This window comes from Schistocerca serialis, chromosome 7 (genome assembly GCF_023864345.2).
Source record: "Schistocerca serialis cubense isolate TAMUIC-IGC-003099 chromosome 7, iqSchSeri2.2, whole genome shotgun sequence".
Taxonomy (NCBI): Eukaryota; Metazoa; Arthropoda; class Insecta; order Orthoptera; family Acrididae; genus Schistocerca; species Schistocerca serialis.
Genome location: NC_064644.1, coordinates 355,785,430 through 355,805,004, shown reverse-complemented (window position 1 = coordinate 355,805,004; position 19,575 = coordinate 355,785,430). Strand labels below are relative to the sequence as shown.

The window sequence follows — 19,575 nt, the reverse complement described above, 5'->3', positions numbered from 1 at the left end:
AGTCAAGGAGCGTAATGTCTCCAGAGTGAGGTGGCCAGGGTGTTGGATTGTTCCTTCCAATCCACCGATACGAACATTACTCCCCTCCCCAGAAATAACGCCCCTTGACCTTTTTTTTTTTATGGGGCTATATCAAGGACAGAGTCTTTCTCATACCAGTTCCTGACATCGACGAACTGAAGGCTAGGATACAAGCTGCTGCAGGTACTGTGACAGAATACACGTTACGAAACACCTGACGGGAACTGGAACACTGCCTCAACATTCTCTGGGCTACCAAGGGAGCACACGCTGAGGTTTACTAACGTAAGTGGTCTTTTAAAAAAAAAAACTAACCTATGTAACAGCTTCAAATGTAAATTATTATATCAAACGGTTATTCTGTAATAAATTGTTAGAATTGGGACAAGTTTATGTGCTCACTCTGTACTTCTGTTTTGTCTCGAAAACCAGGGGCAATAAATGCAGGGAAGTGTTGCACTGTACTGCATGGCAGCCAGAGCAACTCCTCGACCAAAATATCAACAGAAAGGTGAACGAAACACACTGACTGCATTATAAAAATTCCAAATTCAATATTATCAGGTTTCTTTTCAAGGGATCATCAATTATTTTCGTTTTCATTTAAAGGATTTAAAGCAACGTGTATGGGAAAAATTTCATCAGAAAATCATCTTTCCAAATCCCATTCCTTTTTTTCTAGAACACTGACCTACTGAATTGTGAGCAAAAATTATAAATGATGTAAGTGTGAAGCATGTATCAAATCCATGTTGGGAATAAATATTATTTTGTATTGCTTCACAGTAACAATTATCATAAAACATAAAAAGCTACTATTTCCTGGTTTATTACAATTAATTTGCTCCATCTGCAGTTTATGTAGAAATGCCTGCTTTAGGTAACTCAAGTCTAGATCACGTTCAGTGAACCTGAAATAGTGGGAATGATTATGGAAGTGACAGTAGTAAATTGTTAAGTTTATAATTTATGCAACTGTAACTTAGAATTACCAGTCATGGAGACAAAATGCACAAGACAGCATCATTATACTTAAATTTCTTCTTGTTTTATTGTCCAACTTGAAATGGGAACAGGCATTAAGCTAAAAAATTCAGTAACAACAAAAACGTTGACCATTGTCTGCAACAAATAAAGTGAACACAGCACAACATGTATTACAAGGTAGCAAACTCAAGTTTTTTTATTCGTAGGTCATTAAGGTTTCATTCCATTACCACACTTGTTTTATAGTTGTTAATAATGATTACATTCACAAATCCAGAGAGGACAAAATTACAACTCACTGCATCATGTAACGAATAGTTAAGCACCAGTGTTTGAAGAGTGGATGCACTGAAACTCGAATGTAGTCTTTTGAATAAAAAAAACTGGATTGTACGGTCTGTGCTGTAGCATTTCTTTCTGGTAACTCTGGCATCTCTGGAGCCAGACTCAGACAAGCAACACAATTATCACTACTATGTTTATTATGTTTTGTTGTGTCACTGCCCAAATTCAACAACGAAAACTGTTCATGCAACACAATGTAGTCAGACAATGACAATCTGATATAACACAGAAAGCATATTGTTATTGTTATTGTTATTATTATTATTATTATTATTATTATTATTATTAATGTTGTTATGCTTGTTCAGACAGTCTCCTTCAAACTTTAGCATTACTTTCTTATGCTGAAACTTTAGTCTTGAATGAGTTGTAGCACAATAGCAGAGTTTTATAATATTCAGTAGATCTTACTCATGTAGATATATATACATAATGACCATTATCTACAATGTATCCACAGAATGAACTGAAAATATGATCAATGGAATGAAATTAATTGAAATGTGTCAGTGAATATACATTCCTGCAACTACACACTATATTTCTGAGAACACCAACAGAAGGTATTACAAGACGAGACAATTCAAATTCACATATGATCAACAGAAAAGTTCACTATTACACATACATACTTATCCACATGAGAACATTTATTTACAAAATATCTCTCCAAAACATAACTTTATATAATGATAATTTAGTAGTACCGAATTAGATAAAACTGAAAAAATAGGTGGAGAGGTACAAGAGAAAACAGGAATTTATGTTACATACATACACTTTGAGGATTCATACAGTAAGATTATACATACATAACAAAACTGTTAACTGAATATAGAACATGCAGGAATTTCCACAGACTCCATCTTCACCTCAGCACGACTCTCAGGAGGTGGTGTTTCTTCAAGCGTCTCATTGAATGACAGGTAATGACGAGGTAGTCTTAAAGGATTGTAGCCTTGTAATTCTAAAAGAAAATCTTCCTGTTCATGTGATGCCTGCTGAGAAAAACATGAATAAGTACTTTTAACACACTGCAATGTTGCCAAATAGAAATTGGATATTGTTTCTTACCATTTGTTTTTTACCCGGATACTTTCGAACTCTACCTGATGGTGGGTAATTAATTCTTGCTACATTCCTCAAGACATCCGATCTCTCTGCCATTGGTGATGTCATAACAAGTTTTGACAACTGATCTATTGTTTTGTTGAAGAACTCCACCGTTTCCTTATTAAGTTGCTTCCCAGGCAGACCACAAAACATATAATATAAGGTTTCATACAGACTTCTGGGAAAACAAAAACAACCAATAGAGAATGTTAGTGATACAATGCACAAAGCAACTGTCACATTAACTATTAAGAACACTTTTCCATTAGCATGAAAACTCTAAAGCCATCAAGTACTGAAGCTGTAACATGATGCTACTTAAAGACACAGAACCAATGAACAAATTAATAATATTTATTTCTGCTTTTATATTGCCAAAGTCAAGAACGTATTATGGCTCCAGTTAAACTGTGTATTTAACTGAATGTAGGGCTACAAAAGAATACAGGTGACAAGATACTGACAGCTACAAACCTCTGTTTCCAAAGCTTGCATAATCAACTGAGCTGCCGTAACAATGTAATAACAGAGAAAAAAGCTATAATTACCAGAACTCAGGAAACAAAACTTTGAGCTCTATGGCCAATGGGGAGGAATGTAACAGAAGTTGAATGGGTAAATTTGAAACATGGGATGGTGAAACCAGCAGAGAACAAACTACACAGAAACTTGGGACCTGGTAGAAATCCTTGGGTGACACACAATATACTGAATTTGGTCGATTACAGAAGATGATATAAAAATGCAGCAAAAGAGCAGCAAAATCGGAAAGGTGGATCACAAGAAAGTGCAAAATGGCATACTTATTTGGAACTGTTAAAGAGCTAATGCAAGTGATATGGTCCTACTCAAGTCTGGATTTATCGTTAAGTAGGAATGGGAGTGGGAGGGCTAGGCCAAGTTCAAGGGGATCGAGCAATACAGGCTCCAACAGTGATAGCGAAAGGCGCGCCTCAGAATAGGCAACTCTCTCAAGCCAAATACGCGCCCAACATACAGGGTACAAGATCACGATTGGGTGCGGAACATTGGAAACCAATGTCGGCCCTGATGCTGACTATAAATACCGACGTTTCTTGTCTTCCCAAACCTTAAGTTGGAAGAATATATATATAAAAGGATATACCAAAATTATGGTCACTACACAATCAATACCCAGAATTATTTTACCTTTTAAATATTAACAGACATAGATAAAGGACTACAACAAAATAATCGTTGAAGCAACAAGTAGCAGGTGTTACTAACAACCGTAATACTTAGTCGCCAGACCTGCTGCGACCCAGCATACACATACATCAAAAATAAGGAAGTTTAAACAATACGGAAACAAGATGGCGCTATGGTTGGCCTGCTAGATGGCACTGCCATAGGTCAAACGGATATCAACTGCGTTTTTTTTTTTTTTTTTTTTTTAAATAGGAACCCCCATTTTTATTACATATTCGTGTAGTACGTAAAGAAATATGAATGTTTTAGTTGGACCACTTTTTTAGCTTTGTGATAGATGGCGCTGTAATAGTCACAAACATATAAGTACATGGTATCACGTAACATTCTGTCAGTACGAACGGTATTTGCTTCGTGATACATTACCCATGTTAAAGTGGAGTGTTTACCAATTGCGGAAAAGATCGATATCGTGTTGATGTATGGCTATTCTGATCAAAATGCCCAACGGGCGTGTGCCATGTACACTGCTCGGTATCCTGGACGACATTATCCAAGTGTCCGCACCGTTCGCTGGATAGTTACATTATTTAAGGAAACAGAAAGTATTCACCCACATGTGAAACGTCAACCATGACATGCAACAAATGATGATGCCCAAGTAGGTGTTTTAGCTGCTGTTGCAGCTGATCCGAACATCAATAGCAGACAAATTGCGCGAGAATCTGGAATCTCAAAAATGTCGGTGTTGAGAATACTACATCAACATCGATTGCACCCGTATCATATTTCTGTGCTCCAGGAATTGCATGGCGACGACTTTGTACGTCGTGTACAGTTCTGACACTGGCCACAAGGGAAATTAAAGGACGATGACAGATTTTTTGCACACGTTCTGTTTAGTGATGAAGCACCATTCATCAACAACCCTAACGTAAACCGGCATAATACGCACTATTGGGCAACGGAAAATCCGCAATAGCTGCAACAAGTTGAACATCAGCGACCTTGGCGGGTTAATGTATGGTGCGGCATTATGGGAGGAAGGATAATTAGCCCCCATTTTATCAATGGCAGTCTAAATGGTGCAATGTATGCTGATTTCCTACGTAATGTTCTACCGATGTTACTACAAGATGTTTCCTGCACGACAGAATGGCGATGTACTTCCAACATGATGTATGTCCTGCCCATAGCTCACGTGCGGTTGAAGTGGTATTGAATAGCATATTTCATGACAGGTGGATTGGTCGCCGAAGCACCATGTTGATGAATGGCCCGCACATTCACCAGATCTGACTTCCCGGGATTTCTTTCTGTGGGGAAAGTTGAAGGATATTTGCTATCGTGATCGCCTGACAACATGCGTCAGCGCATTGTCAATGCATGTGCGAACATTAAGGAAGATGGACTACTCGCTGTTGAGAGGAATGTCGTTACACATACTGCCAAATGCACTGAAGTTGACGGACATCAATATGAGCATTTATTGCATTAATGTGGTATTTACAGGTAATCACACTGTAACAGCATGCGTTCTCAGAAATGATAAGTCTACAAAGATACATGTATCACATTGGAACAATGGAAATAAAATGTTCAAACGTACCTACGTTCTGTATTTTAATTTAAAAAACCTACCTGTTACCAACTGTTCCTCTAAAATTGTAAGCCATATGTTTGTGACTATTACAGCGTCATCAATCACAAATCAAAAAAAGTGGCCCAACTAAAACATTCATATTTCTTTACGTACTACACATATATGTGATAAAAAATGGGGGTTCATGCAGTTGATATCTGTCTGACCTATGGCAACGCCATCTGGCAGACCAACCACAACGCCATGTGGTTTCCCCCTTGAAGCTAGACAAGTTTTGTTTGACACTTATTTCGTGATATATTTGGCCCGGTCACGATCAATGGACCAGCCAATAATCACAGAGCAATGACTTATTTGGTTATAACAGTAATTTCATTGAACACTCAACGTCACTCTGTCTGAAGGCTCCTCTCTTGTTGCTTGCCGTTAAACTGTCATTCAACGGTGCACGTTTACAACTACAGGAAAATTCGGGGGACACTACACGAAAGCCACGAGATGAATCTGCAGATGCGAACTTACAAATCAAGCTGACAATATACAGGGTGTTACAAAAAGGTACGGTCAAACTTTCAGGAAACATTCCTCACACACAAAGAAAGAAAATTGTGGACATGTGTCCGGAAACGCTTACTTTCCATGTTAGAAGTCATTTTATTACTTCTCTTCAAATCACATTAATCATGGAATGGAAACACACAGCAACAGAACGTACCAGCGTGACTTCAAACCCTTTGTTACAGGAAATGTTCAAAATGTCCATCATTAGAGAGGATACATGCATCCACCCTCTGTCGCATGGAATCCCTGATGCGCCGATGCAGCCCTGGAGAATGGCGTATTATATCACAGCCGTCCACAATACGAGCACGAAGAGTCTCTACGTTTGGTACCAGAGTTGCGTAGACAAGAGCTTTCAGATGCCCCCATAAATGAAAGTCTAGAGGGTTGAGGTCAGGAGAGCGTGGAGACCATGGAATTGGTCCGCCTCTACCAATCCGTCGGTCACCGAATCTGTTGTTGAGAAGCGTACGAACACTTCGACTGAAATGTGCAGGAGCTCCATCGTGCATGAATCACATGTTGTGTCGTACTTGTTAAGGCACATGTTCTAGCAGCACAGGTAGAGTATCCTGTATGAAATCATGATAATGTGCTCCATTGAGCGTAGGTGGAAGAACGAAACTAAAATGGGCTCTAACATGGAAATTAAGTGTTTCCGGACACATGTCCACATAACATCTTTTCTTTATTTGTGCGTGAGGAATGTTTCCTGAAAGTTTGGTTGTACCTTTTTGTAACACCCTGTACTATTGAACGGTGAACACACACACGCGACCACAGGCAGATTCCAACTGTCCAACTGTGAGCATCGCTCTACCAGGAGGCAATCTCACTGGTACAACCTCGCGGGCAGCAAAATAAATAGCAAACAACCGGCACATACTAGTAACCAATGCGGTCGTCCTCACAGGCCACCTCACACCAACTGCCCACACGCTAGTACGTCCTCTCTCTCTCTCTCTCTCTCTCTCTCTCTCTCTCTCTCAAAGCCCCAACGATTGCACACTAAGCACCGTGACCCCGTTTGGCAATGCGCCAGAGGAACGAGAGGGGGGAGGTGACTTAACTTGCACACCAATGAACCAAAAGTTGACCAGACCCAGTCGCTTGCGGACCTGGCATGGGCCAATAAAACAGGGGGGGAACTTACCAACACTAGGTGCTTCCTGGTCACATGGGTGTTCAAGTTACATGCGAAAACCCGATCCCCTACCTTTATTCGGACCGGGTCCCTACCACAATTATAGTGCTGAGCTTGCCAGAGATGAGATCGCTTAATATTGCGTCTAGCATTCTCATAATTGTACTTAATTTGATGTCGATCCAAACTTGCTGGTACGAGGTCTTTGATATTCCACAGATTGGCTAGGGGAGTATTAATTGGATAAGTAAGCATTAGGGAGGCGGGAGTCGTGCTGGAAGTCTCATGCTGAGCAACGTTAAAAGCAAGATTGAGCCACGGCAATGACGAATCCCACTTGTTCTGCGCGTTGGCATCATAAATAATTAAGGCTGCCTTTAGGTTCTGGTTAACACACTCAGCCAACGAAGGCTAAGGATAGTAAGGTGTGGTGGTAACATGTTTGATGGCATTATTAAAGCAGAACCTGCGAAACCCTTTTAAAATACAGCTGGGAGCATTGTTGCTAACCAGGGTCTTAGAGGTGAGGGGAGGGGGGGCGGGGGGCAAAAAGAGTGAAAACTTTAGTAAGATGGTTAACGGTGCTGCACGTCACAGTCTCCCTGCTAGGGAGGAGCCACATGAAGCGGCTAAAGGCATCCACGATGACCAAAATATTGCAGTTCCCATTCCTGTTCCCGGGTAAGGGTCCCACGTGATCAATGAAGACCTTATCCATGGGGGTAAACTGTTGGTCAGACTGCAATAATCCCTGACAAATGTTACTTCCAAGTTTACCCAATTTTACAGGCCTCACATTGCCTAACTAATCAACGGACATCCTTGTACATCGCGGGCCACATGACATGCTGGCACATTCTGGTGACTGTTTTGGCCACCTCTAAATGTCCGCCTAGGAGGAAGTGTGAAAGTATGTACAGGTGGGCTGAACAAGGATCTGGGGCAAGCAAATCCTATCCTCATTGGACCTGCCGAACCGCTGACATAGGACTCCTATGTGTAAGGTATAACCGATGACCTCTTTCCCATTCAACACGGCTCGCCTAATGTGCCCCAAGATGGGATCTTGAGACTGTTGCTCTTTGAGGTTAACAAATAGTGCAGGGATCTCTGATAGGCGTCGTTTTTAAGATCTTCCCCTTTCTCCTCAAACATGCACTCAGCTCATTGGTAGCCTGGTTCTCAGCCCCTTTAATATGGTGAACCTTAAAGGAAAGCCCGATACGGGTACCGCCCACCTAGCAATATGCCCACTTTTTCTGGGCCTGGCTAATACCCAGCTTAATGCCTGTTTATCCGTCTCGAGGTCGAACTCCCTACGCTCGAGACAGAATTTAAACTTCTTGAGGGCGAACAAAACAGTGAGAGCTTCACATTCGTACACGGAGTACTTCAATTTGACCTCGAACAGACACCTAAAGGCGAAGGCAACAGGGCGTCTATCCCCTTCAATTTGCTGCAGGAGGACGGCAGCAATGCCGGTACTTGACGTGTCGGTCTGGACAATGAATCAGTGATTGAAGTCAAGGATGGCCAGGACCTGGGGGTTGGTGAGGGCAATTTTCAGGGCGTCAAAGGTGGCTTGTTCGCTCTCTCCCCAAATAAAGCTCACCCCTTTCTTGCGTAAGTTGTTAAATAGGGCAGCCTGCTGAGTGAAATTTGGGACAATCTTCCTGAAATAATTGGCCATCCCAATGAAACTTGCAACGCCCTTCTTACTGGTGTGTAGGGGAAAAGGTAGTAATTTTGCCAAGTTATTAATAATCACAGAGCAATGATGTATTTGGTTGTAACAGTAATTTCAACTGTACGCTCATTGAACACTCAACGTTGCTCTGTTGAAAGGCTCCTCTTGTTGCTTGCGTTAAACAAATTGTCATTCAACAGTCTACGTTAACAACAACAGGAAAATTTGGGGAACACTACAAGAAAGCCGCAAGATGTGAACTTGCGTATCAAGTTAACAATATACCATTTCACGGTGAACACACACATGCAACCACAGGCAGATTCAAACTGTCCTATGGTGAGCCGGTGCAACCTTGCGGGCAGCAAAATAAATAGCAAACAACCGCCACATACTAGCAACCAATGCAGCCATCCATGGGGGCCATCTCAGACCAACTGCCCGTACACTAGTACGTCGTCTCTCTCCGAAAGCCGCCAGCAATCACATGCTAAGCACCGTGACCCCCCCCCTCTCATGATGCACCAGAGGAAGGAGAACACAGTTCTGCAAGGTTTAAAAACTATCAAGAGGAAAGATGTATGCCATCTATATGAAAAATAAAGACAAATGTGAACATAAAGAAGTCAGATGGCAACCCAGTAGACACAAAAAAGGCTTAAATAATATAACAAGAACTATCAGTTATTGACAAAATTATTTAATTGGACAGATCAAAAATCTACTCATCAAGTGGCAGCAGAAGGCACACATAAAAGACGGTTGTATTTGCCTAGCTTTCGGAGCCACTTGCTGCTCCTTCAGACAGAAGAGTTGAAGGGAAAGGAAAATGGGGTGAAGGGGAAGGGCTGGAGAGGTCTAGGAAAGGGGGTAGATTTCGGAAAAGTGACCCAGAACTGCGGGCCAGGGGAGTATTACTGTATGGGATGAGGAGGAACGACTTATTGTTGGGGACTGCATCAGACGAGATTTGAAAACCTGTGAGCTTAAAGGTGGAAGACAGGGCTATATGCAGACAGAGATTATTGCTTTAAACATCATGCACGAGTTAATAAGAGTGAAAAGCTAAGTGCATTGTACATAACATAGGTGGGAGGGGGCAATGAAAAATAGACGGGAAAGACAATGAAAGAGGTAGAAAACTAAAACAGAGTGACGCAAGTAGTTGAACAGTGAAGAAATGTTGAGACAGAAGAAATTAACGTAAATTAAGGCCAGGTGGGTGGTGAGAACCAAGGACATGTTGTAGTGTTAGATCCCACCTGGGGAGTTCTGAGAAACTGGTGTCTGGGGAAGAATCCAGACAATGTGTTTGGGGAAACAGCTGCGGAGGTCACAAATGTTATGTTGTAGAGCATGCTCTGCAACTGGATATTGAGAGTTGCCAGTATACACCCTCTACCTATACCCATTCATCCTAACTGGTATTTTGGTGGTAGTCATGCCGATGTAAAAAAAAAATGGTTCAAATGGCTCCGAGCACTATGGGACTTAACATCTGAGGTCATCAGTCCCCTAGAACTTAGAACTACTTAAACCTAACTAACGTAAGGGCATTACACACATCCATGCTCGATGCAGGATTCGAACCTGCGACCGTAGCGGTCGCGCAGTTCCAGACTGAAGCACCTAGAACCGCTCGGCCACACCGGCCGGTGCCGATGTAGAAGGCCGAACAGTATTTACGTAACAGCTGGTATATGACGTGTTGCTTCGCAGGTGGCTTTCCCTTTCATAGTATATGTTTTGCCACTTACAGGGCTGTTATCAGTTGTGGTGGGAGGGTGCACAGGGTAAGACTTGCAGTGGGGAAGGTCATAGGCCTAGGAGCCATAGGGTAAGGGATGGGTGCAGAAGGAGCATAGGGTCCGACAACAAGATTGCGGAGATTGGGAAGGGCGACAGAAAGCTATTCTAGGTGTGGTGGGCAAAATTTCAGGTATAATGGATCTCATTTCAGAGCATGATTTTACTAAGTCATGGCCTTGTTGAAGTCGCTGATTAATACATTCCAGACCAGGATAACACTGAGTCATCAGTGGTGTGCTCCGACGTTGTTTTTTGGAGGGATTTGCAGTACCAGGACTGGATGTGAAGGCCCAGGAAATATGCATTTTAAGTAGGCTGGTGGGGTAACCATGTGCAGTGAAGTCTGAAGTGAGAATCTTAGAGTCTGCATCCAAACAAATACATTTGCCTCAGATGCCAAGGCTCTATGGGAGGGAACATTTGATATGGAAAGGACGGCAACTGTCAAAATTTTAGTACTGCTGTTTGTTGATAGGTTTAACGTGAATGGAAGTGTGTTGCTGGCCTTTGGTGAGGATGAGAACAACATCAAGTAAAGCGGTATGGGATTCGGAATAGGACCATGTGAAATTTAATTGGGAGAAGGTATTCAGAGATTCCAGGAATTTTAGCACATCAGCCTCACCATGAGCCCATATGGTACATATGTTATCAATGTATCTAAACCAAACCAGGGTTTGAAGGCTTATGAATCCCAAGTAAGCACCCTCCAAGTGACCCATGAAAAGGATGGCATAGGAAGGAGCCATCCTGGTTCCCACTGTCGTACCTCTGACCTGCTTATATGTCTGCCACTCTAAGGTAAAGTAGTTGTTGGTAAGTATAAAATTTATTAACGTGAGTAGGAAGGTTCTTATAGGTTTGAAATCAGGTGGGTAGTGACTGGGGAAATGTTCAGCAGTAGACATACTATGTACTTGGGGGATGTTGATAAAGAGGGAGGTGACATCAATAGTGACAAGCAATCTGTGTAGTGGGAGTGGGATGGCCACAGATTTCAGATGATCTAGGAAATGGTTGGTTGGTTGGTTGGTTTGGGTTGAAGGGACCAAACAGCAAGGTCATCAGTCCCTTGTTTCAAATGTGGTCCATTCCGATAGTGTGATATCTCAGTGAAGTCAGAATGATAAAAGGGAAAAGGCTAAAAAATGTTAAAAGGCAGTCATGTTGTCAATGGTAAAACAAAATGAGGTAAGTCAGCAAGAGAGAGAACCCAATGCTATGATAGAAGCAGGAAATATCCAAACACTGAAGCAGCAGAAGCAAGACCACCTCCGACTTAAAAGGTGCGATCGCTAGAATGTAGAAGTGCTTATGGGAAAAGGAGACTAACCAATCCTAAAAAATGATAAAAACAGAGTAAAAGGGGGAGAAAAGAAGAACGTGGTCAGAGGGGGAGTCGGTAATCTCCAAATATTGCTTACAGTGAGAGATACCCCAACACTCACTGCCCTGCCCAAACACCAGAGTGAGATTAAAAACCTTAAAACAGAGAATAAAAACCACTTTCCCAGAGGAATCTGAGAACCAGGTCGACCATCTGGGAATTGTCAGCCAAATCACAGGTAAAGTGTGGGGGAGCCAAAAGAAGGGGGCATTCAACCAAAATGTGGGCTACTGACTGGAAGGCTCCACAACCACAAAGTGGGGGGTGGCTCATCACACAAAAGAAAACCATGGGTCAGCCTGGTATGGCCAATGCGGAGACGACACAGTGTGGTCGAGGCCTTTCGGGAGAGGTGAAAGGAAGAACGCCATGGGCCTGTTGTCACCTTAATCGCACGAAGTTAGTAGACAAGGAAGTAGCCTCCCAAGAGTTGGCCCATGAGTGTGCAAAGTGGGACTTGATGTGAAGCTGTAAATCCGCTGCAGGAGGGGTTACAGAAAACGGGGGGGGTAACTGACTGCTCCCCCAGCCAAACGATCAGCGAGCTCATTACCCGGGATACCCGCGTGGCCAGGGACCCAAAGGAAGTCAACGGAACAAGCAACACAGTGAATATCAGCGAGATGGTCATGGATGGCAGAGACCAAGGGATGGCACGAAAAACACTGGTCAATAGCCAGAAGACCACTCATTGAGTCTGTGCATAACAAAACGCGGTTGTGTTTGGACTGTTTAATAAAGGTAAGGGCCTGGGAAATTGCCATCAATTCTGCAATAAACACCCCACATTTAAGTGGCAGCAGATGATTTTCAGTTCCAACAGAGGACGTGAAGGCATATCCCACATGATCAGCAGATTTAGAGCCATAAGTGTAAAAAACAACAGCATCCTGAAACTCCCATAAAATTCAACGGAAAAAGGAACGGAACACCATCAGGGGGATGGAATCTTTCGGACCTTGGTGGAGATCCATCCTAATTCGAGGCCGAGGAACTAACCAAGGGTGGGTGGAGGGGAGGGAGTGACGAAGACAGGACAAAGAAGGAAGCTGAAAATCACGGCAAAGAGACGCAAGGCGCAGCCCAACCGGTAAACCCGCCCGAGGGCGGGAATCAGGTGGGCAACGTCCATGGTCTTGGAACAGGACAGAATAGGAAGGATGAGTGGGAGAGGAACAGACAGAGAGCACATAAGACACCAGAAGCTGGGACCACCGAACAGAAAGGGGGGGAGGGGGGCAGATTCCACCTTCAACCAGGAGACTATCAACGGGGCTAGTAGGGAAGGCACCGGTGGCCAAACGGATACCACGATGGTGGACTGGATCCAGAACGTGCAGTGTGGAAGGAGCAGCCAAACCATAAACTTGACAACCATAGTCCAAGCGAGACAGAACTAGAGCACGATGAAGACAGAGAAGGAGGGAGCGGTCCGCACCCCAAGAGGCGTGGGCAAGGAAGCGAAGGACATCGAGTTTACAGAGACATCCTACCTTCAGAAGTCTGATTTGGGGCAGCCAAATGAGCTTGTTGTCGAAAAGAAGACCCAGGGAACGAAACTGTGGGACCACAGGCAATTGTTGTGCATCGAGATAGAGCTCTGGATCAGGGTGGATCGTAGTACGGTGACAGAAGTGGACCACTCGCGATTTTAAAGGAGAGAATTGAAACCCGTGTTAGAGGGTCCATGCAGAGGCATGCTGTATAGCTCCCTGGAGCTGCCGCTCTGCAGAGGCCATCAAAGAGGAACTAACCCAAATGCAGAAATCATCAACGTACAAGGCAGGGGCGACCAAAGGACCGACAGAGGCTACAAGTCCATCGATAGCAATGAGGAAAAGGACACTCAAGACAGAGCCCTGTGGGATGCCCGTCTTCTGGGTCTGTGCAGAACTAAAATCAGTACCTTGAATGACTGATGGAACAGGAACTGGCGGATAAAAATCAGGAGTGCGCCCCAAAGACCCCACTGATGAAGTGTAAGTAAGATGTGATGGCACCAGGCCGTGTCATAGGCCTTGCATAGGTCAAAAAATACTGCAACCAAATGGCGGCGCTGGGAAAAAGCCTGCCGAACTGCGGATTCCAAGTGAAGTAAATGATCGATCGGAGACCGTCCCTCTCGGAAGCCACACTGGTAAGGGGACAATAGATCCCGAGATTCGATGACCCAATTGAGCCGATGGGCTACCATCCGTTCGAGTAACTTGCAAACAACATTTGTCCGACTAATTGGCCGATATCTGTCAACATATGGGGGGTTCTTACCAGGTTTAAGGACAGGAACCACAATGCTATCGCTCCACTGAGAATGGAAGTCACCCTGGAGCCAAATACGGTTAAACACCCGGAGAAGATGTTGCCGTTGTGGAGCACTGAGATGTTGAAGCAGTTGGTTATGAATGGAATCTGGGCCAGGGGCCGTATCATGAGAAGAAGATAGAGCAGAAAGAAATTCCCATTCAGTAAAAGGTTCGTTGTAAGATTCTGACTGACAAGGGGTAAAACACAAGGTGGAAGCTTCGGCCCGCTGTTTCTGGTGAAGGAAAGCAGCCGGATAGGAGGCTGATGCTGATGCCACTGCAAAATGGGTCACAAGATGTTCCGCAAGAACTAACGGGTCCGTACAAAGGCCATCTAGGAGGTAAAGGCCTGGGAGGGTGTACTGCCGATGGAAACCTTGGAGAGAGCGAAGTGTAGCCCATACCCGTGACATAGGGACAATAGAACCAAGGGAAGAAACAAATCATTCCCAACATATTCGTTTGCTCTGTTTGATTAAATAACAGGCTTTAGTGCGAAGGCGTTTAAAAGTAATAAGGCTGGCAAGGGATGGGTGCCTCTTAAGGTGTTGCAAACCACGACGGCGATTACGGATGGCAATGGCAATGGCAATGGCCGTACTCCACCACGGGACTTGCCGGCGACGAAATGGTCAAGATGAGCGCAGTACAGCAAGGCTAGCAGTGCGAACAATCGCGTCAGACGCGTCACGTAGGACGTCATCAATACAACCCAACAAAGAGGGAGAAAACACGACCTGTGCGGTGTATAGAGGCCAATCGGCGCGTTGGAAAGACCAACGAGGTAACCTGTCCATCAGGGAGTGGTAAGGAAGAGAGAGAATCAACGGGAAATGGTCACTATCACAAAGGTCGTCGTGTAGCGACCAGTGTAATGAAGGGAGGAAGGGGGAAGAAAAAGAAAGATCAATGGCAGAAAAGGTACCATGACCAGAACTGAAATGAGTAAGGGAGCCATCATTAAGAAGGCACAAGTCGTGGTCTGTAATAAACTGATCTAAGAGAAGGCCTCGTCTAGATGGAAATGCACTGCCCCACAAGGGATGATGAGCATTAAAATCCCCAAGAAGGAGGAAGGAAGGAGGAAGTTGCCGAAGAAGGGCAGTTAAGGCAGCAGGTGTAAGAGCCCTGTCTAGAGGGAGATAAAGATTGCAAACCGTGACCTCAGAGTCCAGGTGGACCCTAACAGCAACCACTTCCAATGTAGTTTGAAGAGGAATCCACGTGCTAGCAATGTCTGTACGGACCAATGTATAAACGCCACCAGAAGCCCGTAGAGGTCCGACCCGATTTCGACAGAAAACACGGAACCCACGGAGGGTCGGGGAGTGAGCATCAGTAAAATGAGATTCCTGGAGAACCACACAAGCTGCAGAGTAAAACGAAATAAGGGATTTCAATTCCGGAAGGTGATGGTAGTATCCATTACAATTCCATTGGATAACCACAGAATGATGATTTAAATGGGGGCTGAACAGGCTAAAGCCAGTCGTACCGCCGGGTCACCACCCGTCACTGACAAGGAGGGAGCGACATCCATGAACGGCAGGTCAGAATCTGGTTGTGAAGCCGGGGATGGGACCTCTGGTGACACCAGAGGCTCTTGGTCCCGGCACTTATGTTTCTTCTTCTTTTCAGGTTGAGATCAAGGAGGGCTGTGTGGCATAAAGGAGCCAGCAGCAGCAAGATCCGGAACAGAAAGAGATCGGGCGACCTGGGGGCCGACAGGCCGCAGTTTTCGCGGTCGTCGCGTGGCAGCAGACCTTTGGCCTGGAAGATGCCGGGAAGGGGCATCCCGCGAGGGGCGCCCTTGACCGGCAGATGCCGAAGGAGTGGAACATTTCTCCAGCTGGGGATGGGGAGCAGTGCCCGGAGAAGGTGTGGGAGTTGTAGGGGAGGGGGAGAGGAGAGGGGAGGAAGGGGTGAAGAAGTAACTAAAGCATAACTAGACATCACGGACATGGGGTGAAGATGTGTATACTTCTTACGAGCCTCTGTGTAGGTTAAACGATCAAGGGACTTATACTCCTGTATCTTCTTTTCCTTCTTATATACTGGGTAATCTGGTGAACGTGGAGAATGACTACCATGACAATTAACACACACAGGAGGGGGAACACAGGGACTCCCCTCATGGAGTGGACATCCACAGTCACCACAGAAAGGGGCCTGCGAACAGTGAGAAGACGTGTCCAAAACGCAAGTACTTAAAACACCGCAGAGGAGGTGGGATGTACAGCTTCACATCACATCGATAAACCATAATCTTTACTTTCTCAGGGAGGGTATGTGGTGTCACTGCCAGACACCACACTTGCTAGGTGGTAGTTTTAAATCGGCCACGGTCCATTAGTACATGTCGGACCCGCGTGTCGCCACTGTGTGATCGCAGACCGAGCGCCACCACAAGGCAGGTTTCGAGATACGGGATAGCACTCGCCCCAGTTGTACGGACGACTTTGCTAGGGACTACATGGACGAAGCATTGCTCATTAGCCGAGCCAATAGTTAGAATAGCCTTCAGCTAAGTCAATGGCTACGACCTAGCAAGGCGCCATTAGTAACATTGCATGTATCTAAAGAGTCTCACTTGTATCGCCACAATCTCCAGATGTACCAAAAGGATGGATTAAAGTTAAGTATTCCCGAAGCTACGTACTTTTCTTTATAGCCTTCATTACGTATCCTGTTTCAGACCTCACGCATCCGGCTTTAGCTTAGCGCGTGCCTTTCGGCTTCCTCTCATTGTGTCTAGGCTGTCTTGCCTAGACACAACAGGGTATCCCCTTCAAAGGCCAGGATAAAGGCACCAGTATCAATGTGATTGTCCTTAGGACCCTTCTGAACACGCCGAACAAAGTGAACACCCCACCGTCTGAGATTGTCCCGAAGTTCCTCATCAGTTTGAAGGATGAGGTCCCTGTGAAAAATCACACCTTGAACCATATTTAGAGACTGGTGGGGGGTAATGGACACAGGAATGGTGCCAAGATGGGTACAAGCACGAAGGGCCGCAGACTGGGCAGCTGAAGCAGTTTTGATCAGCAACGAAGCCAAGCGCATCTTGCTCAGGGAGTCCACTTCGCCAAACTTGTCTTCAATGTGCCCCACAAAGAATAAAGGTTTGGTATTGGTGAAAGTATCCCCATCAGTCCTGGTGCAAACTAGATAGGGGGGAAAGGCTTTGCCCCTAGCCGACTGGCCTGACCCTCTTCCCAGGGGGTAGCCATGGAAAGGAAGGCTGAAGGGGCAGGAGAAGCAGCACTAGAAGAATCAGTTCCACGCAGAGACGGCCGCAAAAGAACGGCCAGAGTTCTGGACCCGTATGCGTTTCATTTGCATAGCGTCCGCCCTGATACCACCCACTTCGATCAGGGGCTCTCCTCACGGGCGCCACCCAGCCACAGCAAGGGCCATCTGGCACAGCGGCCATTGCTGGGAGTTCTGATGCTCCAGGATGACGAGCAACCACTCCAAGGCTTGCATGAGGTGGTCACAGCTCAGGTATCAGAAGTGTGATCCCTGTGTGTTCAGGGGGCTCAACCAAAAGGGTACATAGCGACCCCACCACACGGGCTGGCTACCGTGCTGGCTATGCACCCTAGCATCAGACAACAACATGAAAGAAAAGGTGGAATGAACTAGGAGGGCACACGTCGGCGACACTAGGTAAGGTGCTCTTCCCCAAATGGCTCACACTAAGGAAGAGAAATTTAGTAATGGAGGTCAAACCCCAGAGGGGGACCAGGGAGTGCCAAAAGGAGGTGATTACGCAACAAAGCTAAACTGCAAAACCAACAGAACCAGGAGGATAGCAGGGGCCATCATAAGGAAGGACAGCACGAGAGGGAGAGGAGAGGGCGAGGGGGAAGGAGCAAGGAGGGGAATGGGAAGGAAATGCAGCCCTGGAAAGAAGGAAGGCTGCAATAGCTCGTGGCCCCGTGCTCGCCACGCACGTATCCACAAAAGAGTTGTGGACCCCCCCGGGGGAGGAGGGGGGGGGAGGGGGGGGCAGGTTGGTATCTTTTATGTAGGAGAAGAGTCTTTGTACTATGAGTTGTGGGTGTTGATCAACTAAGGCAGATACACGTTCGGTGGGTGCTTTGAAACCAGCAACTATGGGACGACCAGTATTAACGGATTTGTGGATCTTAGTAAGAAGGTAAAAGATGGGGGTTCGTGGTTTGGGTGGGGTGAGAAGTTTTACGGATTGAAGTGTTGGTTCTTGTGAGGGGCCTGAGGTTTTAAGGAGGGACTGCAGGTCAGTTTTAACCACAGGGATGGGATCTTGATGGCAGACGCTGTATGTAGTGCCGTAGGCCTTCACTCATATACCCCTTTCGATCACGTACTATAGTGGTAGATCCTTTGTCTGCTGGGAGGATAATGATGGAGTCATCAGATTTTAGGGAACATAGTGCCTAGAGTTCTGCAGAAGACAGGTTGTATGGACCTGAGGAAGGGTTGTGAAGCAATGCTGGATGTGAGCAATTCTTCGAAAGAATAATTTTGAGGTGGTAGTTGTGGAAGAAGTTGGGATTGTGGTCTGAACTGTTAAATGCAGAGTTCAATGTCAGGTTCGCTGTTAGAAAGGTTTTGGGATCGAGTTGCAAAGTAATATTTCCAATGGATATTACGTGAAAAGGAAAGTAGGTCCTTCACCAAAGCTATATGATCAAATGTAGGTTTAGGGCTGCAAGTTGTTTGCTTTGTTTTGCTTTAGAGTGCAAAAACATCTGGGGTCGTAAGAGTCCCAGTCAAAATTATACAACAGGAAGACAGAGGAGTTAAACAACGACTATAAGTCAGTCCCAATTGCCAAAAGAGAAGACAGCTAAAAACGGGTGTGGAGAAAGGGCTAAAGAGACATCTTACAGAAATGGAGGTCCAAAACTAAAAATTAAATGGCCTTAGCCATATTTCTTTGTCGGATAAAAAGTAAAACGCAGTTGACATCCTTCACGTCATTTGCTAAAATAGCCAATAACTCAGATGGCAAACCCGAGGAGGAACGTGAACGGTTAAAAAAATGGGCATTCCATCAGGAACTGGCTGACAGTTAAAACTTGGGTGCAATGTGGACGAAGTGGTAGGGTAGCGCCACTTATCAAGTGACGATGGCTAAGAAGGCAATGCCCAATATGCAACCTAGTTAAAATGAACTCCTCCCGGCTAGAGGGCCAAGCCACTGGGAGAGGCTTAATGAGCCAGAGCTTATTCCCATGAAGGGAGGACCATTGGCGATGCCAAAGAGATACTATTTCCTGACAGACAGCAACACAGATATCATTGGAGGGAATATAGAAACTAGCAGGCTGAGGTACGAGGACTGCAGCCTTGGCAGCAGCGCCAGCAGCCTTGTTTCCTGGCAGACTTACATGACCAGGAACCCACATAAACGGTACAGTAGCCCCAGCAAGAGGGAGCAAGTGACAGTTTTCCTGG

General features: G+C 45.2%; 1 protein-coding gene across 3 annotated transcripts in view; it reads right to left on the bottom strand.

The window, feature by feature from the left end:
* Positions 1 to 1,178: 1,178 nt before the first annotated feature.
* The window catches only part of LOC126412651 (uncharacterized), a 79,708-nt gene continuing 61,311 nt past the window's right edge, over positions 1,179 to 19,575 (bottom strand). For 2 of the 3 annotated variants that reach the window (XM_050082347.1, XM_050082349.1), the window contains exons 3-4: positions 2,428 to 2,644; positions 1,179 to 2,354 (exon numbers count right to left, since the gene is read on the bottom strand). In XM_050082347.1, the coding sequence (XP_049938304.1) occupies positions 2,178 to 2,354; positions 2,428 to 2,644 (394 nt within the window). In that variant the 3' untranslated portion in view covers positions 1,179 to 2,177. The remainder of the gene's footprint in view (positions 2,355 to 2,427; positions 2,645 to 19,575) is intronic. The other variant, XM_050082348.1, reaches the window with a different exon arrangement.